General features: G+C 45.6%; 1 protein-coding gene across 2 annotated transcripts in view; it reads left to right on the forward strand.

Annotated features, from left to right (window-relative positions):
* The window catches only part of NTRK3 (neurotrophic receptor tyrosine kinase 3), a 220,335-nt gene that overhangs the window by 140,021 nt on the left and 53,946 nt on the right, over nt 1-26,368 (forward strand). The window contains exon 13 of one of the 2 annotated variants that reach the window (XM_049812840.1): nt 8,043-10,679. The exons of the other annotated variant lie outside the window; for it this stretch is intronic. Coding sequence (XP_049668797.1) covers nt 8,043-8,161 — 119 coding nt within the window. The 3' untranslated portion in view covers nt 8,162-10,679. Of the gene's footprint in view, nt 1-8,042; nt 10,680-26,368 lie in introns of those variants that run through there. 2 annotated transcript variants of the gene reach the window in all.

Here is a 26,368-nt window from a genome sequence, read left to right on the forward strand (position 1 = left end):
GGGTGGAGTAAGGGTCTCCTTTCACAGCAGCAGCTCCCCACAGCAGTCCTCCTGCTGCGCTGCACTGCTTGGTGGGCTTCCTACTCACCTCATCTCTGCTTTGCTGGCTGCAAGGGTCTCTCCAGGCATTTCATACCTTCTCTTGCAAAAACACACTATGTTTCACGTGTGTTTTGTGGGAGCAAACCCCTTTCTCCCCTCCTACTGATTGAAGGCCACCACAAATACCTGCCACTCGTTTGGTGGGCAGCACCCAAATTGTTCCTTAGGAGCATCATGATCGCAGCGCAAACCTATGTTCCTCTGCTTGCTGTCCACTCTTCCTCTGGCAAAAGCACAGCCCTCTGTGTGCCCTGGGGTGTGTGTTTTAGAGCTTGCCACCCACTGGCAGGTACCAAAACATGGTCTTGAAACAAAATCTGGAGGCAGGACCTCTACCCTGGGAAGATTAATGACATTCTTCTGATATATTTTGGTGCAGAAGGCAACTTGTTTTGAGAGCCAGCTAGCGGGGCAATTATCAAAAGAAGAGTCATGGTGGCAGCATTCATTTCTAAAACAATCAGCAGAGTAGGAGTGCTGGAGAGACGCAGATGAAGGACAATAATTACAGACAACACAGCATCCAAACAGCCTAAAAAAATCAACAAAACCTTGTTCCTTGAGGCTCCCTTCTGCTCTCACTGTATTTTTTGCCCTCAGCTCTTCCTGTTCCCATTTACAACTGCCTTGTAGTGCTCGGTGCCTCCTTGTCTGCCGAGATCTCCTATGCTCCTCAGTTTCCATCCTCAGCTTGTAAACTCCACTAAATCACATTTCCCCACAGGATGCTCCTGCTGACACTTCAGGCTCTTGGGCTTGTACCACTCCTGGGCTTCCTGGAGGGCAGCTCTGGCCTTTCTAGATGACATAAGGTACTGCTGGAGCAGATGGCAGAGTAAAGAGACTTGAGCAAGCAAGGATTTATCCTGGGCCTTGATCAGCTCCTCCGCCAGCCTTCTGAAGAGCAGGAGAGAAGATCATTGGCACTGCCTGGGAAGGAAAGGTCCCAGATGCAGACTGCAGTAGTTGTGTGCTTTCCTATCCACCGTGTGTGTCTCCTTTGGTGTCTGCTCTCATATCCCAGCCATTTGGCTTTACCAAGGCCTTCTGTCACGTTCTAGACCCCAGGTCGCCTGGAGAGGATGGGACCCTGGGAGCTGGGGCTATTCCCTCCTGAGTGCACACAACTGGCATCAGTTCCTCCGGGGACCTTGGAGAAACCATGGTCCTGCTCCATGCCACCTTTTTGCCATCTGCGTAATGAATATAACAGCTCCGGCCTCTCCAGGGAATGAGTGAGGCATAACAAATTAATGTTTATGAAACACTCTCCGGCTGAAAAGAAGTTTGCAACAGGGCTCTTTCTGTTCTGACTTAGGGGCTTCCTTTGCTGGTTGGCTCTTTGATGTGGCGATCTGTGGTACTGGTGGATCAGCTGTACCATAATTGGAATTAATCAGCAATTAAGGAACATGAGCCCAACCAGATTCTTTCCCAGTGGATATTCATTTCTGGGCAGATTAGTCAGTGGTTTCAATAACTCTGTGTAAAACGCTTAGGGTAACTATTGCTATCTGAAGCGGCTGGGGAAGAGAGGCGGTGTCAGAAGGACGTGGATACCTGTCAGGCAAAGTGGAAATGAGAAGCTCTTGTAAAGCTGTGCACGGTGCTTAAATTGGCAGCGCTCTGAGGGCTGACTCGAAAAAAAAAAATAATTAAAAATTGACAAAAGAATATATTTGAAAACTGAAGTGATGAAAATGATGTATTACTTGTTGGGATGGGATCTTCCATGCCGGGTCCCAAGGGCTTTGCGGAGTGCAGAGGCGGAGACAGTGCACGGCGGTGAGAAATGGGGACTCGCGGAGGCAGGGAGACACGGTTGTTCCTCCAGGTGGTGAGAATTGCAGAGAAGGCTCCTGGACGTAGCAGTGCAAGCACACAGAGGCAGGGCAACAGCTTGATAATGCCGAGGACGTCAGCTACCACCAAACTCCAGGGCATTTTGCAAACACTTTCCTGCAGCTTGTTCTCATGGCTGACCTATAAACCCCAAAAGTTTTGCCACACACCTTTGCACAGCCATGGTTGTCGCAAGGGACAAAACAGCCATCCTCTTTGCTCAGGTACCTTCTCTCTGTCACAGTACGATTTAAATGAGGCAGAGACTAAGCTCTGCACGTTGTCAGTGAAACTGCTGGGTGCCCAGTCCTTCCCCCTTCCCTGGTCCTCTTACAAGTCATTTCAGATACTCTGGCTTCAATCTAACGAAAACAAAACCGAAGAGGCCCAACTGATCTGGCTGCTTTCCATCATGCAGTGGGCCTCTGAGTAGCTTTAAATAGCTGCACCTCTGTGCAGTCTAGAGAAAAGCATTGGCTGTGCCTCTGGTCAGAGAGGGTAGCTTTGACTCAAATCGCAGGGCATCTCAGACCTGAAAATAGCCTTTTTGTTTTGTCCTTGGTCTCAAATAGATTTTTGAATATTTTTTTTTCTTGTTATTTTTTCTTTTATACCCTGGTAAGTGCTTTCCTACTTTGGGCCTTTTCCTAAGGGGGATTGGTGGGGAATCTTGGAGCTCTGCCTCCTGAGCTATCAGGCTACATCATTTAGTATCTTGGAACTACTCCATCCATGAAGGAGTTCCAGAGAAAACAAACTTGTGATCCTGGCTAATATGGACATGGCCCACATTAACGGCGGCAACAGTAGAAGTGCAACAGATACTGGAATTCCTCCGACCAAAGGTTTAATGAATTTTACATAGTCTTAAAGAGTTCACTGCGTGGAAAGCTGCAAATGCTGCCCTTTTCTCAAGGAACATTGTTCAGCTGTTGAGTGTCTGCGGTATTTTCCTACCCCTTCTTCTGCTCTAGTTAAACATGAGAGAAATCTGTGTGGAAATGGGATCTTCTGGACCCATTTGCTTCTGCTGTTTTTCTTGCTCTAAGCCCGTCTCTTCCCTTTCCTGCCCTCAAAAACATATGCAGTGCTGCAATCCGCTGCTCATGATTTTGGGTTGTGGAGAAGATGAAGATACCACAAACTGTAGCTAGAGCTCCATCTATCACATTCCCAAGAGGTTTCCAGTGACGTCAAATCTCATTGGCTAAAGTGGGAGACTCTTATGCCTGAGGTTAAACCATGGAAAATGAACAAAGATACAAGGTGAGCTGCTGTGGAGGGGAATAAGGACCCTGTTTCCATGAAAATGAAAAATCATAAGCATTTCTGTAGCTCTCAGTGCCTTTCTGTGAATCTTAAAAGAGCTGTTACCTACTTGAAGAGCTGCTTGAGGTCTGTGTATCAGTGTAAAATTCATCTGTGGGCTGAATTTTCCTGTGGTTCTCCATTGTGGTCAACAGCGTTGGGCTGGTGTAAATGAGAGGAGGTCTAGGGTCTTTGGCTTTACCTTGGACGGTAGAGGAGATGGTGTGCTTATCTGCAGCTGATAGCATCAGGGAGAACCTCAGGGTGTGCTTCTGCTGAGCTTCTGTGACCTGCTTTGTTGTGGCAAGCGAGGCCTTAGGCTGGGTTGCATCTCACCCTGCTATATGTTGTGGAAGGAGAAAATACCAGAGGGTTTTGTATCATAGCCCTGCAGATGAATCCATCCATGACAGGAAACGTGGATTGCTGTGTTGCTTTCCCCTCAGATACAGACATGTCAGTCCTAGCTTTGACTAGACGGATGGCTGTTTCCTTTGCTCTGGATGCAGGCCAGGCTTTATGGTTTTCATGCCTTCTTTGATGCTATTCATACTTCATATCTGTGCATAGAGAAAGATAAAATGTACACTGTTGTTGGAGTCTCCTGTTGCTTTTCTTTCAAATCATAAATTCTTCTGTAACACAGAAGGGAGATCAAAGCTCCGTTGCCTAACGTGCGCTGTGTGGATAGCAGTGTTATGTTTGGCCAGCTCATTGCCCCTAATTTACTATTTTTGTTTAACCCATTTTTGCCAGGTGTTACATGGCATCCCATCGCTTTTCTTATCTGTTCCCACAGCAATTTATGCTGCTGGTTTAGATGCAATTTCCATCCCTGTGTTTCAAAACTGGGCTGCACCATTCCTGCTGTGGCAGATGGGGCTGCTGTGTGGAGTTGTGCATCATTTTCTGCGTCGTTCCCTCACCTCCCTGTGTCGTGTTCCCTGCTGCTCTTCTTAGGTGACCTGGAGCAGCTTCAGATCTCAAAAGTCCTAGAAGCGTGGTATATTTGAATGGTTGCAATTTTACCAGAAGGCAAACAGTGAATGCAAGGTGAAATTATCTGGTTTGTCCCCTTAGTCTTGCTCTCAGTCAGTGGAGGAAGGGTGTTCTTTGCAGGGCACTGTTCGTATCGTAGGCTGGATTGGGTATGTGCATGGGGCAGAGTGGCTGAGACCCACTAGCCAGGGTGTTGGGAAATGCACGACAGCTCTGGAGGACTAAGTGGATGGCCAGGGTTGAGGACAAAACCTGATTGCATGGTTTGGTTGCCTTCAATTTTCTTGTCCTTTCATTGTCACATCCTTCCAGCCTGCTTAGAGAAATGCCCCATCTGCCCCCTCCATCTCAAGCTGTTAGAGCTGCACAGCAAATCTGAGCTCATTCCTCCTTCCCTGTTCTCCAACACTCTCCATACATTTATTCCACTACCATACCATGGCTATTAGTAGAGACAGTATCATGTTTTTATTTAAAAAGCGGTCTCACTAGAACAGGGAGAAGCATGAAGTTTGATCTGTCAGACCCTTTCCAGTTTTGTAGGTCTTTGGAGATGTTTTTGATTTGAATCTACAGGGTGGGTTTTTTTACCTCCTTACTATTTTCAGGCTTGTATATAGGAGTTGCCCTCCAAATCTACAACCAATGTCAAAGATAGTAATTTTCCTCCCATTTTCCAGCTAGCACTGACAAATGTGAAACTCCACAAATGGGATTGTTTTTAAAATTTCCCCAACTCCTCCTAAGAAGGTGAACACTTTTCTTTCTCTTTCTTTGTTTCTTTTGGAAAAAAAGAAGTAAAACAAACCCCCCACGTTCTTTAAGACATTTCCAAGATAATTTTGCAGGAGTTAGTAGCTTTGATGGCAGAAAGATGACATTTGTCGTAGCAGCATCCAAACTCTGAACCTGTTGAGATTCACCCATTTTAACCCTGGACATCTCAGTGAACATCATCCATCTCACATCTGACAGCAAAGACATAAACCTAGCAAGAGCCTTGTTGGTTTCTGCTCCATACAAGAGAATGGGGTTGAAGGTAACAGTGGGAGACAGCAATGAGGAAAGAGAGAAAACCAGTCAGGAGAGAAGCATGTTTTTTTTCAGATTCTTTGGGGACTTTAATAAATCAGAAGGCGAGGATTCCAAAATGACCGATGCTGCATTGCTTTCCTGAGTCAGCGGTATGTGCGTTCAGTCCCTAAGCTTCAGAAACGTAGGCTGTCCTCCTGCCGCGTTCCTTATCATCCCTCAGTAGTGACTGCACGTCAGTTTTGGGGTAACCCCTACTGCAGTCCCATTCTGCAAGGACCCTGCTGTCACTGGAGATCCCCGTAGCTGGGATTCACAGCATAGCACTGATGACAAAAAGCAAAGCCCTCAGCATCCCCAGCCTTAAGTCTTGCTGATCTTTCACATGTCCCTTTTCTGAGGCTGTGTGTCCCCAGTGGGTTTTTAGGTCTGTTGGATGTGGTCCGGCAGAAGTGGAATTGCCTTAATTTAGCAGAGCTAAGAAATGCAAAGAAAATAAAGCAGACAGGACTGCTCCTTGGAGATACTTGGTATTGTTGAGTATAGACTTTCCCAGCTATCCTTTGGTGGCCATAAAATATATTTATATTATGAAAAACAAAACACGATAAATAGTGACGTTCAGGGATGCCATGTTTATTTGTCTCCCAGTGACTCTGATAAGAAATGGACTTAGTTTACATACACATTTCCAAGCATCAGCACTTTAAACTCTGCTTTGGCTCTGAGAGTTGAGCTAGGCTCTTTCTCACTACTAATGATATTTCAACACTTGGAATTTGCCTATGAATTTTGTTTATGACACATGAAGCGAAGTTGAGCCTGGCTTACTATCCCACGTGGATCAGCCCTTCAGGGCCACTGAGAATAACATATAGTTTCCCCCAAACAAGTTTAAACAGTTCCAAACCAAACAAACAGCTTTTATCTGCATCCTCAGGTTCATCAAAAGAGGCATGCTTTTTGATGAGCAGATGTAATAAGGTAGTGCAGGGAAGAAATATAAATAGATATAAAAGAAAAAAACAGAAAGAAGAAATAGGAAAAAAAAATCTTTTGGCTGGGGTAGATTTGGTCTGAGAACCTTTCTGTTCCTAGCCTAGTAGAAAGCACCTTTCCTATTGAGATCAATTCACAAGGGCATCCAAGCTGCTCCATGCTGCTCTAGTGATGCCAGACGTGGGCTAACTTGCCTGATTTGTTGAGGATCCTGTGACTGTATGAGGAGCAGGAGCATTTTGCAGACCTTAGAGCAATTGTGTAGCCAAGACGTCCCAGTAATTTTCTTGGAAAAACCCTTTGGGCCCATGAGAAGTTGGGACAGATTAGAGCAATCCCAGGATTCTGCCATGCATGTCTTGGTCCTGGCAACTGGGCGGATCTGTGTTGGGGATTTTGGTAAGCTGGCATGTCTCTTATGTCCACATACTTGATCTGAGCTAAGAGCAACTTCACTGCAGTCTTAGCAGCTCCTTTCAGTGACCTATGCCTATTATGCCATGTCTCTTTCCAGTCCATTGGGATGGTCTCAGATGTAGAAATACAGTTACAAATGGGTGTCTGAGAAAGTAATGTAAAAAATTATAACCTGACACCTGAAGACAAATGCATGGGTCTTTTCTGCAAGCACTTGCAGCACTTAGCTCAAAGGATGATAGGAAACAAGGGATCAAGTCAGGAAGAAGGGAAATGTAGGCTAAATATCAGGATGTGTCTTAACAGTGAACCAGAATGTGCCCTCCTTCAGTCAGACCTTGAGAAGAGGGCTGTGGGACTGGATGTCTCAGCAGAAGGATTCCCTCCTGGAGCTCATATCCAGTGCTCCACAACAGGTTTGCTCCCTCCAGTCCAGAGAACTTTTCTCTGTCAACTCCTGAATATTTGCATTTATTTAGCTTCAGGGAATAATGTTCATCTTTAATAATGATTAACATCTAATCATTTCTATATTAGAAACATGCTAGTAGTGGGTTTCCCTGGCTGGGGCATCCCATGGCAGGAGCGTTATGAAGAGATGGTTAACAAAGCCCTTGAAAACGTTGTATTTTCCCAGTAAGTTCATTGGGACTGAAGGAAGAAGGAACATGCCTATGTTCTCTGCTCCACTAATTTTTCCTTTTCATACAGCCAGTATTTCTGGCAAATCCTAAACCTTCAAATTACTTTTAAAGAAGTGGGGTTGTGTAAGGAGAAGATGTGTCCTTCCAGCGTGCAGGTTTTGGTGTAGGTGGGACAGCTGGGGCTAAGGAATTCAATGGGGTTATGAAAGACAGGTCTCCCCAGCCTCACAATGGTACTCTTCGGCTTAGAAATGTTACGCCAGACTAAATAAATCATGAGAGAAAAGTAGACATAGGAAGGATTCTCCATTTTCCTCACTCCCTGCCTAGGGGAAAGATGGACTAGGTAGGAATGACGACTTTTCCACCCCTGATTAGTGGGAACTCTAGAAGAGAGTTGTTTCCAATTCTCTGTCCAGACTGCTTGCATGCCCTTTGTCCTCCGAGCACTTGTGCCTGCACACACCACATGAAATAATTGCCTGTTCTTTATGGAAAGCCAGAGCGAGGTAGCCCTGCCCAGAGAGGGTGTTTTGGCTTTAATTTAACAGCAGCCGTTTGCTGGTTATTCATTTGGTTCATTTTTAATAATTACATGTGTGTCGATATCTCTCTCTTTTTTTCTAGTTTTGCTCTTTTTTGTTTTTTCGTTTACTTTATTTTGCTTTTTTCTTTTTTCTGTTTTTTTTTCCCCTTTAGGTTTCAGAGAAATTATGTTGAATCCAATAAGCCTCCCTGGACATTCCAAACCTCTTAACCAAGGCATTTATGTTGAGGATGTCAGTGTTTATTTCAGCAAAGGACGTCATGGCTTTTAAAAACTCCTTAAAAGTCCCTGTTCTGATGTCAAGTTTATAGGCTGTGCCCTCAAAATGGTGGGAAGCAGTAAGCGTGGTCTGTATGGATTGAGGTCTCCTCCTAATAGGACTCTACAGCCCTGCCTGTACACACGTTAAAGCCAACTGAAACTGTGGTTTTCTGTCACCAGATAACAGGGTTGTTCTTTTCCTCCAGTGGTCGCTGTGTTCGTTAAATATTCCTGCAAGGCACAACAGCAGCAATGAGAGCAAATAAAGAGAATTAAAACCCAATTGAAAGGAGTCATCCTAATAACACAGTAAATAATTGTACTTTTGCTTTAAAATAAAACACAAAACAAAACCAACCAAGCCAACCAAACTGACATCTTTAGTCATGTCCTCCCTGCTTGGAGTTTTCCTTGTAAGCTTGTGTCTTCGCAACACCCAGTGAATGCCGCCATCACCTCTTATGTGGCACCGCCATGGGAGGTCTCCCAGAGCGAGCTGAGGCGGGGAGCCTGGAAGAAACTAAAGCAGAATGAAGACTTTTGGTAAGAACAAAGGCAGCCCCGCTCCCAGTTCTTGCACAGAAAATAATGTTGGAAGGAATAATAATGGAAAGAGAAAAAAAATAATCTTACTTCTCTGACAGGAAGAGAATGTGGTTATCTTTGAAGTGCACATATTCTAGGAGGCTTTTTTTGTTTGTCTGTCTGTCTGTGTGTGTTAGAGCGGCTCGTTGGATCTGACTATATCGTTGTCGTACTCTGGTCTCTCCCTGCTGCTTGAATGATGAGCTTTATCTGAGTAGTTGCCTGGACTTCCCGCATGGATGGAGAATCCATAGCGCAGGAGGGTCTGTGTCCTTGCCAGGACTAGGGCAGTAAGCAAAGTGGAAAAGCATATCAGACGCACGCAGGTCCCAGCTGCTGGGCCTTTTCCAGCCCCCTATAGCTCTCCCCTGTATTCCCACCCAGCTAGAGATTGATTGTAACCCAGTCACGTACTCAGAACCATCAGCTCGAGGCTGACTGAAGGAGAGGGAAAATAAGTATTCTGTTGCTTCTTTGGCATAAACAGGAATATTGATCCTGTTCTCTGGCCGATATTCATATTCTCTCCCCCTCTCCCATCCCACTTTTGTCTTACTTCATCCAAAGCCTCTCAGATGGAAAAGTAAACCCTCTGATCCTGTCCTCAAGAGAAACCAGCTGCCCTCGCGGCAACTTGCAGGGCTTTCCTTGGACTCTCTGGACGTCACGTGTATGGGAAATACAGATTTGCTCACACATATCAGTGATAACCTATAAGCAAGGCAGATTTTCCTCTAGAGGAAAAGAACCCTTCCAAAAGCTTCAGGTGTGGCCAGATCTTTTTCTGAGAGGAGTATTGAACCAGGAGCTTGCTCACCAGCCACTCAGCTTTGCTTGCCTTCTTGGTGGCCTGAGACAACCTTATCACATCAGGGATGTCTCTAAATCACCAGCCCTCAAGGGTCACTGCCACTGGAAAGACTCACAGTCCCCCTCCGCCAGAACTGAGCAGAAGCCTCAGAATGGGATGTTCTGCTTCATCCTGCCTTTACAGGTGACCTGCATGAACCACCCTGGAGATTGCCAGGAGGCTTTATTATCAGCTTTCCCATAGGGATGTCCCTGGGAATATTCCATTCTCGCTTCTTCTCCTGGTTCATTCGCATAAAAAGGTAAAGTGCAATAGAAGAGTACAGGAGAAACGGTAGCAGATTGCTTTAAGTTAATGGACATGCCTTAGGGGGTCATCTGCATTAGGATGAGGAGGCTTGGCTCAGGTTGGATGGCTTCAGAAACCATGACCAAAACTCCCAACAACGTTTCCTGCCCGTATCGGAGCTGGAAATGCAAGAGGTGCACCGCCAGAGAGGACCTGCGGCCATATGTTATTGACACCTCAATTCTGCAGATTCACAGAGTGAGGAGGAGCTTCGCCAAGCGTGTGAATCACTGGGTGCTTGTCTGAACTGAATTTCCCCATCTCCTGAAAGTCGCCCACCTGACCTGGGGATGTCTTGTCCGTCTGAACTGTCTCCTCTCCCTAGCACTGTTCAGGGGACTCTGCTCTCAACTGTATGTATCAGTCTTAGAGATACATCCGTGGGCCTGGACCAGAAGCCTATATCCAAACACCCTAGCAGAGGAAGGGTTGAATTTTGCAGCTCAGGTCCATCTCTGCTTAGAAGAAATCCTCCGGACCGTACAGCATAATTTAAAGCAGTTCTCCCCACTGTGATCAATGTCTCAATTTGTTTAACACCAATTAGAATCTCTGGTTCCTCACTGCTGAAAACAAAAGCCAGTCATGGCCATTTGCAATTCGTGGCTTTAAGTAGCAAGTCTAAGGATGGGGTTTTTTTAAATTTTATTTTATTTTTTAATTATTGTAAATCATTACCTCATTTTCTGTCAATGAGACTCCTCCATCTTTGAGCATTCTTATCTTGCCATAACTATCATCCTGTGCTAATGGGAAATGGGACGGTCCCTTTTCACAGAGACTCTAGGGGTGTTCAATGTCTAGTTTCTTAATAAACACTTTATTTTCTAACGAAACAGCTGCATCAGGTCTCTTCTTTGAAGACAAAATAAATAAATATTCAGAATGACATGTCCTATAGTCTACTTCTTCATGAGATGGTCCGTGTTTGGGGAGTCTGGTTCGTTTGCTTCTTCGGGGGGTTGCGGAGGGTGGGATTTACAGTTCTGATGTGAACATTGCTTAGGTGTAGCTCTTGCTTCTGTCACTCTCATCAGACATGAAGATATTTTCTTGCCTGAGAGCTTAGCTGTTGATGATCTCAGTTGACAACCTGTTGGCTTTTGTAGCTCAAAATGGTCATATTCTTAGGGACAAAGCGGTACTGCTGGGAGATGATGTCAGGATTTGCCAAGACAAGCTTCTACACTTAGTGGAAGGAGTTTTATTAGGAGCTTTATCTCTCAGGGAGCTTGACACTGAAAGATTGTTCTGGGTGCAGTGCTCTTGTTTCAGAACATGCTGTTGTTGCAGGACTCCCTGCTTGGGTGTGCAAATTGCTCTCCTGTTGGGTGTTGACCTGTTATCCCTTCATCAGGGGCAATTAGCCTCCTATTAAGCTAGCAAGGATGTGTTTGATGTAGAGGTGGTGGGCTACAGGTGAGCCTGCACTTGGGTTCCTCATCAGGAGTTCATGAAAGGATGGTTGGTTGCTCCAGAAGGAGAGAGGAACTACTCTGGAGTATGCAGGGCTCAGCATGAGGATGTGTCTTAGTGGCTGTGTGTTAGTATTGTTAACGGGAGATGTCATTTATGCAACTTAAAGCTGCTATGCCAACCGGCAGGTGACTGTGGGCATGAGGCTGAGGTTGTGTTTGAGGTGATATTGGTGGATGGTGCTGGAACCCTCTTAGAAAAACTGGTGAGAGTTTTGATGAGCAAAATAGAAACATGTTTTCCAGCATCCTTCTGTTCCTAGAACTTCCTGGCATGACTTTCAAGCAAATGTCTCAAAATGATGCTATGAGTGAATTTCTGCATGCGATTCCCTTCTAATGAGTATCCCTCTAGAAGCGATTGGGTGCTGTGGTTCACAGGATTAGGTGATGGCCGAGATCTTTACCTTTCCAGGGATGTCTGTGATGCCTGAGACAAATGGTTGTGTCCTGATATATAACCTTACGCATGGGATGGGCAGCTGAGCTGCATCGGATTTCATCCGTATTTCCCTTTCCGTTCTGAAGTGTGGGAAACAAACATGGGTGTTGGAAGCTCTGCCTTTTCCTCCCCACTACTCCCCGGTCTGTTACATTTCACAGTGCAGAAACATTGCAAACAGGGGGTCAATTAGCCAATTACTTAGACTGATGGTATGGTCAGCATTAGTTCACTTTGCTTTGTATTTCAGGGAAACTGATTCCTTACAAATGAGTTCCCACAATGTTTTTGATGCTGCCAGTTCCCAAGGAGCTAGCTTAACTATGCCTATGGGCTCTGACATGCGCTGCAGAGGGGTTGGGTACTTGGTTTTCCTTGTGCTTGCTTCTTGGTCACCTGTGTTGCCTTATGTACCCATGTGGAGGCTCCATGCTCTTTGAGAGAGCTGGACTGTGAGTTGATACTATTGTCCTGCTCTGCCTCCCCACACTGGCTTCAAATGACTCTTGAGCTGTTTACATAGCTTATTACTGAAGGAGCTTGGTTTACTGTTTTGGTAGGGTGCAGGCAGTGGCACATATCAGCTCCACCTGAAAATCACAAGCCTGCCTTCTCAGTTCTTGTACAGTGTGGAGCCTGCATGTGAACAAGCAGAGAAGCAAAGTTTTGTTTCCTTGTGTTTTGACTCTAAAAAGATGGAGTAACATTTCTTTTAGTTCATGCCTGGAGTGAGTGTGATGGGCACAGTATGATTCTAGCACAATACCTCTCTGCATGATGGAAGGAATGCATGGCCCAGTGGGACCTTGGGCTTGGACTTGCTGCAGGCAAGTGTTTGATGTGTGTGACACTGTAGGTCAAGATTGGGGTATATTGAGTCTCCGTAGCTGCTTATCCAACTTGCACCAGCTGAGTCTTGATGTTCTTCGCTGCTCTTTTGTTTATTTAAATGTGCTTTTAAGGAGCCAGCCCTTCTTTCCCAAGAAGCTGAAGTTTCTCTTGAAAGTGGTGGTTTTCTCAGCCACCAAGTCTTTGGCCTTTCCAGCACGTGTCTGTGCCCTGCTGTCCAGGGAGGCAGGGGCAGAAGTCCCAGGAGCTGTGGACAGTCAGAGGAAGGTGCTTCTGCTGTTTCAGCAAACTGCAGCACTGCATCACTGCTCTGCTCTGATTTGTACCCAGAACAAGCTGCAGATCCTTGGGGTTAAGCCTTGGCATTAGCAGAGGATAAAGAGGCCTAGACACAGTAGTAAAGCTAAAAACCACAGGTTTGGTGGAGCAGCAGGAAGAGACCATGCAAGAAATCAATGCTGGGTGACTTCATTTTTGCTTAACATTTCAAAGTTTTTCTGGTGCAGTTTACATGATGAGTCAAAGAGTCCTTATTAACTGTGTATTTACCAGTGCCTGCAGACCCTAATCAATTGGCGGAAAAGTTTAACAAGCTGTAGGAAAGTGCACACAGCCACTTTGAAGGGCAAAGAGTATGACAGGAGACTGGCACACACACAGCTGGAAAAGGTGCTTTACCTGGTGAAGTGGCAACCTATCTTCCTCCGCTGTTGTGGTGCATTTTGCTTTGCCTGTATCTTTTGTGGTTTCTCCAATGTCCACCCCCTCCTGTCCTCCTCATGGCAGGCAGGCTCCTTGGTGGTGCCAGCATGTGGTCTGATGCCACAGAGCATCAGCCACTGGCCCCATGTCTCTGGGGGCCTGAGTTTGTTGTGCCACAGGGGTGCACTGCAGGCTGTAGGACACCCTACCCTGTGTCCACACCATGGGGAATCACATAGATACTGCTTTGCCTTGACCCCTAAAAAACAACATAGGAAACCCAATGGTAAAAATAAGTTAATTTGCGCAAGGTGGCTTCCTTTGTGTTTCTTGTAAACTGGCGTGGGGAAGACACAGAGGGCCTAGGGATGCAGATATGACACTTTTCTGGTTCTGCTGGGAGCTTGGTTTGGTTGTGTCAGTTCCTGACATTGTTCTTCATTCCTGAATTTCACCTCCTTCGATGCACCATTGGAATTTTGGGGGTTGTTTGTCTGTCTTCCTTATTGGGATTTGGTAATTGGTTCCCAGAGAAGTGGTAAGTGCCTGTTTTTCCTGAAATCAGTACAGAAATTCAAGAGACTGTTAACTAAGCTTTTGCCAGACAGCACTTTGAGGTGGAGTTCAGGCTTTGAATTTGTCAAGTTAAGAGCTAGAATAAATCCCACAGTCCCAGCCCTGGTAAATAAATGCGGGATGATTCCTTCGCTAAGAGAAGATGAAGGTCTCTCCAGCAGTAAAGCAGAGTGCAAGTACAAGACAACTACATTTTGAACTTTGATATTAATTTTGAACTTGTAAGTGTAACCGCTGACTAATCAGCAGGAATACATTTTGGTTGTTCTCTACAAAGTAGAGGGATTTGTTCCAAGTGCTGGTTAAATGATTTGCTCTGCTGTTAGTGAGTCATTTTTGACCTGTGCCCGATTCCTGCAGATGAATTGAGTTTTTGTAAGGATTTGCTTATGATTTCAGACTGTTTGGCCTTTTTCCTCCAAGGGTTTGCTTACAATATTCATGTTATGCGACTGGCTGACTGGTACTGCTTTTGCTCTGAGGTTGGGCGAGTGAATGTTTCAGACAGGCAGCCAGAAAAGTAATATGCAGAGATGCTCATTGGTAATCCGGTATTTGGGGTTCTCCTTAACCCCATGTTTCTGTTTAGTATCTTGGGACTGGTACCACTCCACCAGGTCTGTGTGCAGGCAAGAAAAACTGCTATTCCCCAGGCCTTTGGAGTAGTTAAGAGCTGGTTTTCAGAGCAAGTAGCCTTCATGGCTCCAGCCTGAATTTTGGGAGCAGCCTGCGTCTGATCTGTATGTGGGTCTCCATCCACTGATCACAGCACAGCTGCTGCTGGAGGTCAGCCTCTTTCATGAGAAGTCAGAAAGAGCCAGACCAGAGTCACATTAGGCTCGGTAAACTGCCAGGATGTCTGAATAAGCTAATCGTGGCCAGGTCATCATTATCTTAAGTGAGTCAGAGATGTGTCCAGGCTGTTTATTAAGATAATTGGGAGAGGGAGGGAGGGAGGGATGTTTGCAGTCTGTGGACTAGACCAGTGAGGTGGTAGAATGTATTGCAACACCTGGTACAAGAGAGAAGGAGCTCATGGTCTTGCAAGTTGAAGTTCTGCATGTGTCCAGGGCCTGGTCCTGCTGGGATTCAGTCCCTGGTGCCAGTAACAGGGTTGTAAGGTGACATCATGATAATGCAGTATGCACATTTCAAACACCACCAATGTGAGCTTGTCTTGCCAGGCTAAAGAGTTGTACCTCTGCACAGATTTCCTCATGAAGCCTTGTTGCCTGGTCATTTTAGAGATATGTTGGATCAACAGAGCATTTTCGTTTTGCTGCATCAGTGCCAAGCGATATTTGGGGACGATAGGAGCAGTTGCACACAGTCACTCCTTCCTTGCTAGTGCCTGGTCCAGTCCCCCATATACTGCTGAAGGTGGCTGCAGGTTTGCTTTGTGTTTCCTGAGACACATTTGTTCATCAAATGGTGCCAGAGGGGGCTGCAAGTTTAAGTTCCAGTCATATGCTCAGCACTGCTAGAACAACTCCAGAGGTACATGTCCCCCAAAGCCATCACATCTCACAATGCACAGACGTTGCAGGCGACTGAGAAGGGACTCCCTTAAACACAGGTAAGTGTCATTTTTCTCCTTCCAGGGAGCTATTGTATGTAATATGCTGAATTCAGACCTCTAGCAGGAATTATTTTGATGGATCTGCTCTAAATGCATAAAGGATAACTGACTGCATTAGACAGTATCAGTAAGAAACTGTCAGTCCCTGCTCAGGAACTAGCAGGGGCTCTTCTGGCTGGAAATGCTGCAGATCTGGCCCTGTGTGAGAGCGGAAAACCAGAAGAGCCAAGTGCTGCTGGAGACTGGGGTTAACACCCACCATTGCTCCTGTTTGGCTGCCCAGGTCAGGGCTGGTGGCTGGAGGACGCAGCTGGGATGCCAGCAGGTAGATGGCAGAGCTGCTGGAGGTGTTTGACACGGCTGTTTGTTCCTTTAGCACAAATCTGCAAGGGTGGCTACTAGATGATAGGTGCCAGTCTCGGCAATAAGCAAAAAAGATCCTGGTGTGCCTTAACCCTTCTGCCTGGTGCCAGCAGAGCACGCATTACAGATGGATCGCCTCTTTTGCAGCCATATGAAACACTTGCCACTCAGTTCCAAAAGAAGATCTGTATAGCCACAGCTTCAGAAAAAGGCAGCAAAGTCCCTGACAGTGCATCTTGGATGAAAATACTGTCCTGTGACTAGACTGAAAGTTCAGTTTAATCCTGTTAACCTCAGAGGGGACTTCTGGGAGTTGGGTACTGTTCTGTGTAGGTCCTTAAGCTCCTCTGCATGACTGTAATGCGTGAAACATCTAATCTTGTGCTAAATTTCCTTCCCTGGATTCAATGCTGCTGGCCTGAGCCTCAGAGAAAATGGGCAGATTGATATCAATAGCAGTCTTACAAGACGAAGAACATCTCCTACCAAAAAAACAGAATCACCCTTAGAAAATAAAGAAGACTCCTGATCATAAAAGATATCGTCAGGTACACCCAAATGGGTAAGGATCAAAAATGTCCCTCTGAAGGAAGAAGATCTTTAAGACTCCAAATAGCAAGGAAATGTGGTTATCATGAGATACAGCATAGACTGAAACCTGGCTTTTTGATCCTGAAAGAACCACTGAGAACAAATGGGCTGCACAGGAATATATTTGGGTGATCCCTTGAAGGGATGGTTCAACCTTTTGGGGCATGTCTGTGCCATTAGTTTATAGCACTGTGAAGCTCAGGTTTGCCAGCTTCCCGGGCCATTGGCCTGCCAGCACAGGGAAGGAGGCATCCCATAGGTTGCTGGACACAAGCCACAGAGAGTCGACTTTGCTGTCAAGCCTGCCGTGTCTGAGACCTCTCCCTTCTGAGTAAAGATGGATCCTCATGGGCTTGGAGCTTTCACCAGATCTTACCCAGGCCCATGCTTAGGTTCCACAACAAGAACTCAGAGGATGGCCATCTCTCCAATTGGAAGGGTTACTTTGACATAACATCATTGGAAATGCCTGAAGTGATGTTCTTGTCTGGAGAAGTAAGTAGATGTTTGCTGATGGTGGTGCAGGGATGTGTGTATGTTTGTGTTTGTATGCATAGTAGGAATCAAATATTGATGGTGGAAAGGTGGTGCTGGATTTCCAAGGGAAGAGACACAATCATTCGCTGTGATCTACTCTGAAAGGCAGAGAACTGGAAATCAGGATGGTAAAGTCTTCAGTGGATTAGGCTGTGACATAGAGGTGAGTTTTTGCTGCAGCTTCTCCATCTGTAAACCTGCATAAGTGATTTAAACCCCCCACAGTGCACTGGTGGTATCTGTGCATTCCAGCTGCCAGGGATGGGTGAGAAGAGCCTGGCTCTGAGCTGGTCCTGGGTGTGATTCAAGAAAGCAATTCTTGAGACCCTCAGCAGCAAGCATGTCCCTGTGTTGTAGAGACTGAGCTGGGGTCTCCCACAGAGCTCAGCTTCAAGCTCAGAACAGTTTCTGGGTTTGGAAAGAAGCAAGGAGCCACAAGGGTCCTTTCCCAAGGGACATCCCAGCCCAAGTGCAGGCATCACACATGCTGCTTCCTGCTCCCTCACAACCCCCTGAATAAAGACTCTTTGTTCTAGGAGATATAGACTATATATATTTTAAGGCTCCATTAATCATTCATAGCCCAAAGATGAAACTGAGCATCAGAGAGAGCTAAGGAAAGGCTGAGGGTGTGAGGCAAGGAACCTTCCATTATTTAGTGTACTAAATCTCGACCTGGTAGCACCTTCTCCTTGCAATCTTGCCTTTGCTTTGCAAAGCCCTCTTTTCTCCTAAAAATCTGAAGTACTCCCCTACTTTGAGTATATAATTGTAGCAAGGACCTAATCAGATGCTTCCCCTGCTGTGCAGCTTGATGGTTGACCTTTAAAGGAATAAAGGCTATGTCCTAGTGAGCATGTGAGAGCAGAGCTGGGCTTCCAGAAAAACATTGTCCATGTTGGCTTGCATGGAGAATGAAAGATTGCCAGGTATGCTCTGGGATCAAGCAGGGTTGAAGGGTTAACACTGGGTCTGGCAAACAGCGGCAGGGGAAAATGTAATTGAATGGTTTGGAAAGAGGGTGGCTGCTTTCTGACTGAGCCGAGCACTTCCAGGCTGTGTGGCACAAGCCAGCTGTGAATAAGGGCTCCTGCTCATTTGTGGTCACTTGGTGGTCAGCATGAAATGAGTTTGTGGGTGTCAGCCTCATTCTTGGTAGCCAGATGTCCACAGCACAGAAAATGTCTGTGGTTTCTTGGATGGAGGCAAATGCCAATGACTAAATCCAGAGCATGGCAGCAAGGCACTGGTTTGTGGGGTCCTGACCTCTTGGCAAAAAGAAATAGCCAACACAACCTGTCTGAATAGCACCAGAACTCATAGCCAAAAGAGTGAAAAGGGTGGAAGAGAGACTGGTTGGTTGGTTGGTTGGTTTGCTTGCTTTTTCTTTGTGGTTTTTTTTGGTTTAGTTCTGTAATCTAAGAGAAGGGCTGGAAGTTGAGCTTTCATTTTATAAGATCATAGTTTTCTTTCTTACTTCAGTTGTATTACAGTAAATATTCGGATTCTGCTTGTCCTGATTAAATGGCAAAATGTTGTACAACAGCAGGAAACTATCAAGTTGCTTTGTTATTGCCTTTTTAATTACTGTGACCAATTCATTGGCAAGAGAAATATTATTATTGCTAAAGGCTGGAGACACCTTCCCTTTCCACTGTTATACGGCCCCAGGGCTTGTAAGATGCAGCTTTGGCAGTAAGGTGAGATAGAGAACTTCATTTATTTGCTGCTCTTCATTTGTGCCAGCACAAGAGCTTATGCGGCCACAGTCTAACCCGGGTGTCTAGTATGATCCAAGTTAAAAATAACCCCACTTCCACCCCTGCTTCTTCAAAGGTTATTTTTCACCCAGAACATTTCAGGGCACTGCTTTGCCAAACAGCAGTGACAGCCTGAGGGAGGGGGAGGCCAGTGGTGGGGCAGGGATGGCAGGCATCAGTGGGGATGGGAGGAGGCCAACCACCCAAGCAGGTTTCACCATCAGAGCTGGCAGCAAGCAAGCATCGTGACATCCAAGAAGGTTGCTGCAAAAACGGGGAGAAAAATGATTTGGAAACATGTGCTTTTTCTAAAGACTTTATTTTTTTTTAATAAAGAAACCTTCCAGGCCCCTTTTTAATTCATAATAAAGAGCAGGTTGAAAAGAAAGAGAGGGCAAATGAAGACAGTGAGGCTTGCTAACTTCCTTTAAAGTTGGAAGGTCACCTTTAAAAATGGATGAATGCATCGTTTGCAGGAAGCTCCAAGGCAGCAGGCCTGGGGTTCGGCACTAGAATAGGAGGCAGAACAAAGATGAAAAGAAGAATCCAGTTGGGATCTAGGAATAGCTGCAGAACTGCAAGTGCCTGTGGTGGACTTGGGTGGAGGCGGTGTTTGAGGGAGCTTCTCTGCCTGCTCTCTGAAAGCCGCTGTTGTGCGTGGTGATGTGCTGGGGAAAGTTAAGTCAGGTGCCAGATAGCCAGCTGGACTGCGCGGGAACACGTGGATTGGTGGTATCCTTGTGGGTGTAAACTGGAATGTGGGATAAAATTAAGGCACTGCCTGCCCATTCTGCATTCAGGGATGCTGAGTAACCCTAGAGTAACCCTAGGCACGTCTCGCCTGCTCTGGTTATGTTCTTGCTGACTCTTCCCCTTTTCTGGGACCCCTCAGGGAGTGGGAAAAGGGTGATCACAGCATGAGTCCTGGTAATGACTCGCTGGACAGAAAGCTTTTGGGCTGTGTTTTGGATGATTTCCTGGGTCTTGCTACTTTGGTCTACTTTGTGAGCTGGTGAAAGTTATGGCAGTGCCACTGTGCCATATGGAGTTATGTGAAGATATTCACTTCTCCTTACCCCATCCAAATGAACGTACTGGATGCTAAGATACAGCCATATGCTTCACGCTCCTTAGGTACCTGGTTCAGAAACCAGGTATTTCCCCCTGTGGAATACCCCAAAGATGAGATGTCACAAGGGAAGAAGCCCAACATTTGAAAAGGTAACCCCCACCATGTCCAACACGGGGCTTTCTCCCCCATGATCCCAGTGCCAGCCCCTTCCCACCTTTGCTTGGAAACCACCGGATGCAGGCTGGGAGCTGCCTGGTCATGGAGCAAGCATGTGGCAGCTCTTTCCTCTTCTCTAACTGGATCAGGGAGCTTCATACAGCCTCTAGTCCAACAAGTTCCAGTTTTAGTCCCCAAATAAAGGGCCTGGATAAGCACAGGGAAATGAATTTCCCCCCAACCCCTTCCAGTCAAGGCTAAAGGGTGAGACTGCTCCTGTGAAATCATTGTGTCGTGAGTTGAGAGGACAGGATTGCTAAGGAGAAAGGACTCCTATGAATCTACAGTTAGTTTGTAAAGCTTTGGTATCTACTGAGAAATGCTGTCTACATGGTGTTTTGTCCTGCTGTGTTGCTTCCCTTTTTTCTGTATCTGTCCAATTTGAAGGTTTTTAGCGTACTTTTGCAATTAGTCAATAAGACTTGCTAAGGGTACAGTCTGGAGGCCATTTTCAGGAAGGGAAACATAGCAAGCATGTTGCCTTCCCCAGGCTATTGCAGTTCATACAGAAGCACGTGGGAGTGCGTGGCCAGACAGCAAACAGGACGCCAGGGGAAGAATGGGGTCTGTGACCAGAGAAGCCTGTGACCCTTGTGCTGGTCTCAGCTGTGTCTGCCCTGGGCAGAAGTTCCCTATGACAGGGAGTGAAATGATTTTTCTTAAAGGTTCACCTAAGAACTGAACTTGTTTCATATTTAAGTACTTGCCTGTCTGTCCCACTGAGCCAAGGTGTGGGGGCATCGGACACATGCTATCTCTTGCTTATTAAGTGGTTCAACAAGCCCAGCTAATTACAATGTACTCAAGGATTTTGTAGTTCATGAAAGCGGTCCCTGTTTGTTTGTGTCAGTGCTTTAATACATTAATACACCAATTAAACCTCGGGGTGTGTGCGTGCTCACACAGCTTAACATACAGGAAGGCATGTTGATGTCTTTCATATCAACTGGGCTTCTCTGGCTGTTTCTGCTCCAGCTCTGAAGGGATGCTTGTGGTTTTATGCTCAGCCTTGTCACCAAAGGGACACACGTCCCCTGCATAAAAACGTAGTTCTAGCCCCCCAGAAGTACATTGTTTTACAAGACTCTGGCAGACGTAGGCACTCTCTGTTGTTAAGGTTTCCTTCTCTCAGACAGGCCTGGGAGAGTTTCTCGGTCTTTATTTCCGTCTCGATGCTGATGATACAGGCAATTTGTGCAAGAAAGTGTTCTCTTCTCTCCCTCAATTAGTCCCGAGGGGTCACCAGTGGGAGCATACTGTCTGCGACATTTGCGCTTGTTTGCAAAGGGCCCGTCACATGCGTTAAGCCACATGGGTAATGAGTGATAATCAGTGCACAAGGCACCCAGTGTGAATCAGTGCAGGGATGGGGCTGGAGCGGACAGTGAGGGTCAGAGGTAAAAACCTCCTTCAGTACACTTATAGTTCAGTGAAAAGAAGGCAGTTGTGGGGGGAGGAGAAAGGAGAAATGACAGATTAAAGGAAATTGAGCAGCTGTAATAAATACACTTGAAATTGAAGAGCATCTAGGATGCAGTTGTTGTATTCCCTGCAGAGCTGAAGTCCTGAGGAGGGTCTGCAGAAAGGGCAGCCGTACAAAACCACTGGCCTTTCGGTGAGCAGGCTTGCAGGGAATGCAAAATGAGTTGAAGAAAGCTGGCTGGGCTTTAACGCAGGTCTTTAAGATACAGTTGGGAAGGCTGCCTTAAACATTCGGTCTAGTAAAAATAAAGACAATAAAAGATGGGATGAAAGGACCGACGTACACCAGGCTGGCTAAGCAAGAGATAGAGGCCGTGGCGGGGCACTGCTGAAGTATTACAGTGAAAAGAGAGGGGAGGAAGAAGAAAGCAGGAGAAAACAAAGGGATAGAAAGCAGCAGCCATACAGAATGCTGAGGGTGTATTTCAGACAGCAAGGTCCTTTTGCACATAAGTATCTCTGAGAGACAATGAAACTGGCCTCACAGCAAGGAGGGGTTTGGAGTTTTGAGAACAGTGAGCTGGTACAGAGGATGCAGAGGAGAAGTGCTTATCTTGAGAGTGATATATGGAGAACTTAGACTGATGACAGAGAATGAAAGCCAGCTTATATCAGCAATAAGAGGAAAGAAGGATTATTAAATATTTTTCATCTGCCAAAATTGTATCCAACTTTATAGAGGATGAAGAGAAAGATGCCCCCATACCAGTGGCCAGGTGTTCAAGGGCATGGGACAAGGTGAGCATCCTCTACGGGTGGAGAGCACATGCTGTAACGTACACACCTATGGGCATGCATATGACTCGCCAAGCTCTTCACTGACATTTTAAATTGCCTGTCTAAAATGGGACAGATAGATGAGAGTTGGAAGGTGGTGGACATAATGGGGACAAGAGACAGACCAGTAAGTTTAATGTTTGCTCTGGGAAATTCTTGGAAATCTTCTTAAACTTTAAGGGATGTTGTGGGAGAACACCTGGAGAAGCAACACTCTGTGAAGGCCAAACTTATGTGGCTTGAAGTAGTGGGAGGTCACACTCAACTAATCTGCTGGCTTTCCCTGAGGAGCTAACTGCCACTGTATATAAGGGAAATTGAGTGGATATAGTGCACTGAGATTTTCAGCAAGTATTTGACAAGGACCAGCATCAGAGATTAATGACTGGGGGTAGCAGCATTGGTGTAGGATTCAAAATAACAGCCTGTGTAGAAATCTGCTCTAAAAGCAAAAGACAAAAAGGAGCTATTGCTAAAAGTGTTTCCAATTGGAAAGAGGTTGAAAGTGATGTGTCCTGGAGGTCAGTCTTAATCATCTGTGTTTTTCATAATGTCTGCTAATGATCTGCAAGGAAAGACCGAAAGCAGGAGCCAGAGCCATCCCTGCTGTAACACCACAGACGTGAGTGATTTTTCACCAACACTGGCTACAGCTGAGGTCCCAAACATGCCCAGTGCCTTTCCTGATTTGGGATTTATTTGAGAAAGGCAGAGAGAGGGGACCTCTTTGGCCCTCCTACAATACCGTGAGCAGCACTGGGAATATACTCACGCTGGCGGAGACGTGGCATGGGAAGACTGCAATTTATGCAATGGAGACACAGCACTATCTATGAAGAAAGGATAAATGAAGCAAACTGAACAGCATAGGAATCTTTTCCTTCACTGAACTCCTTCCAGGAATGAAGATGTGATTTTGAACAGCTCGGTAATTATTTTTTCCTTCATTATTTTTTTAATTTTGTCTGCTTTCTCTACAATTCCAGTTTCTAGTCTGGAGACCTTGGATGACTTGTTGTGAGCTCTGTTTGCAGAACTTCAGCCTGGCTGTGTAAATGCAAGAAGTCTGAGTGAAGTTTTGAACTTTGGGTGCTCGTCTGCACTCAGATATTGATCTGGGTAGGTTTGTCCATTACCTGCTTGAAAAATCTCTGCCCTGGGAAAAGGTTAAGGGACTTGATTTACTGATTGATAAAGAAAAGACATCAGGGTGACCTTTATAATACAAAGGGGTCACTTTCCAAGCTCAGATTGCAATAATGAAACAGGATTTGCAGGCAAACTGATAGATTAGATTGGTGGAAACTGGCCTCTGATTTTTCCATGTTACCATCCCAATATCTGATGCTGGCCCTCCAATTAAGACAATTCAGGAAAGCAACATGTATACTCTTGTTCATTTTCTGATGAAATGAGACCTGTCCTAGACTAGTGAGGAGAAACAGCTAATGGCATATTGGAGATCTTTCCACTGTTCTACCCCACTCTGTGCTCTGCAGCATCACCCACATATATTCATCTACAAATTGCTACTGCCAGCTTTGAGAGGTCCTTTTTATGCCTCTGCATCCTCAGCAAACTGCAAAACATTATTTCCCTTTCCCTCCTTTCTCAGCAATCTTGCTTATTTTGGTCCTTTCCACTAGCAGTTTGTTCTTGTTCTAAAACTTCAGTATACACATTTAAATTTAAGCTTTTAAGCCATATATGATATATATATGAAAGTGTATTTATATAGTCTTGTTTTTGTAGCTGAAGATCCTAGTAGGTTGCCTTCTGCATGTGTCTTGAATACTAACTTAGCAATCATCCAGTCCTCACACATAGTTCAGTTAAAGCTGAACATGCACCTTTTCACCATCTGCAATTAATCATGCCTTCTGAGGCTACCAGCACTGTAGAATGTTTTCTCGAGCCTCACCAGGGCTCTTAAGAAGAATTAACTGGGTATTTTTCCCCTGGTGCAGACACTGATGTTTTGCCACAGGAGAAAACTATAGAATTTTTTTTTTTTTTTTTTTCCCCTCTTGCATGCAGTGAAGTTTGTGATGATTTTCTGTGAAAATTCACCCCAACCATCTGGCTCATAATGGCGTAAGACATCACTGAAAGATGACAGACAGACAAATGGACAAATACACAGTGTTTTATTACCCCATGTTCTCCCCATACTGGGAGTATCAGAGACAATAAACCAAGGTGGATTCTCATTTATAATCATAATAAAGGCAGGACACAGCAGGGATATGGTAAAGCAGTACCATCAGGAAAGGAAAGGCCGTGTCCTAACAAGAGCATGTGGTTCCTTAAATAGTCCTGAACTCCTGGTGTTGAGGGATGTGGTTCCTTAAATAGTCCTGAACTCCTGGTGTTGAGGGATTTCCAAAACCTTGTCCAAGGAGAACTTTTCTGGTTCTCTTCTCAGTCCTCCAAGTGCTTTGCTTCTGCCAAGGAGAGGAAGGTGGTGTTGGCACGATGGTGCCTCCGCTCAGCCAGCATCCACGAAATGAGTTGGATCCCACTGTGGAGCAGCTCCAGAGTTGATGCATGACTGAGCCACTGCCTTTCAGAGGTCCTCTTCTGCAGGATGGACCCAGGGTACTGGTAGGCTCCTTTCTCTTGTCTAGAGCTGCCCTGCCATTACCTTGCTTATTTTTCAGCAGCGAGGGTGACCTGAGAGAAAAGGTGGATTTCACCTTGTGTGAAGCATCACAGGAGCACCAGTCCAATATTCATTGCATCCTACTTGTGACTCAGACATAGACCAAAGGAGTACAGGAAGCCCCAACTATGCACAGACCTGGAGAGCTAAATGAGGACCAGCTGCTATACCCATTGGATTAGCTAATTCCTTTGTATGATCCGTCCTTCTCTTTATTCCTCTCTGCATAATTTGCTGCCTCATAAAAATTGTCGAAATCACCTAAACCACGGTAATTTTAGAGCCCAGCAGGCAGAGCTGTCTCACATTACTCCTCCTTCAGGGGTTTCCTTCTGCATGAGAAGTTGGCAAGATGAAAAAAGGGATGGGGTTGTGCAGACAACAAGTAGGGAGAAAGCCAGGGAAACCTCAGGCAGAAACAAAGACAGAGCAAGGTCCATGTGGGGTGTTAGGAAAACATGAGTCTGAGGGAACACCTCATCAAGCCATAGATGTAAACGCACCTCCTGTGTCGGTCCTGCGAGAAAGAGAGTTGGAGGAGGTGGAAAGGAAGGGGAGAGATGGAAATTGGGCAAATTGGAGAGAGGCCTTCTAATGAAATCATAACTTGAGCCTGAGGTCTGTCTTTCAACACCTCATGTTTTTACTCCATATAGACTCACTTCTGGAATTTTCTTGTTCCATGAGTTTGGCTGCATTAGCCACTCGTTTAATGACCACCAAAGGAAGTTGTTGTTGGGAGAATGACTGGGCATGGGGCAAGAAAAGACATAGGTATCAGAGATCACAGAAGCAAAAAAAAAAAAGGAAAAAAAAGCAGAAGATGCTATGTTTTGTACAACATTGTCCTTTTCCTTTGTGATGATGGTGAGGCTGGCAACAATCAGAAGCATTTCTAACCTGCTTGGAGCTCTAGCTGGAAAATGCAGAAGACCAGGCCCTCTCACCAAATTTCCTGCTTTGAGACGGTCCAGAAATTCTGTCACAACAGATTTTTCTGAAAGTCTTTTTGCACTTTCACATCTGGAGGGAACTGCGTTTCTTCTAAAAATACTTCTTCATTTTGCACCCAACTTTGGGGCCAGTTCTTACTCTGCTCAGAGGGGGTTCTGCACTAGGGACCACAGCTGTAGTTCAGCAATGGAACCACTTCCAATCCATACCTCTTTCTTTAATGCCACCCTTCTAATAGTCAAATAGTCCCCAGTACATATTCAATATATCTGGATTTTTTTAGCATTGATGGTGGGGGCACATTAAGATCAGAAGCTGTTAGAAAGACAATAACAGCAGAGTCGGACTAGGAAGAGGCAGCATATGCCTGTGGCTAGATCCTTCAAACCATGGATCAGGCTAGAGACTGAACAACATTGAAAGAGTAGTACCAAAC

Source organism: Accipiter gentilis, chromosome 10 (genome assembly GCF_929443795.1).
Source record: "Accipiter gentilis chromosome 10, bAccGen1.1, whole genome shotgun sequence".
Lineage (NCBI taxonomy): Eukaryota > Metazoa > Chordata > Aves > Accipitriformes > Accipitridae > Astur > Astur gentilis.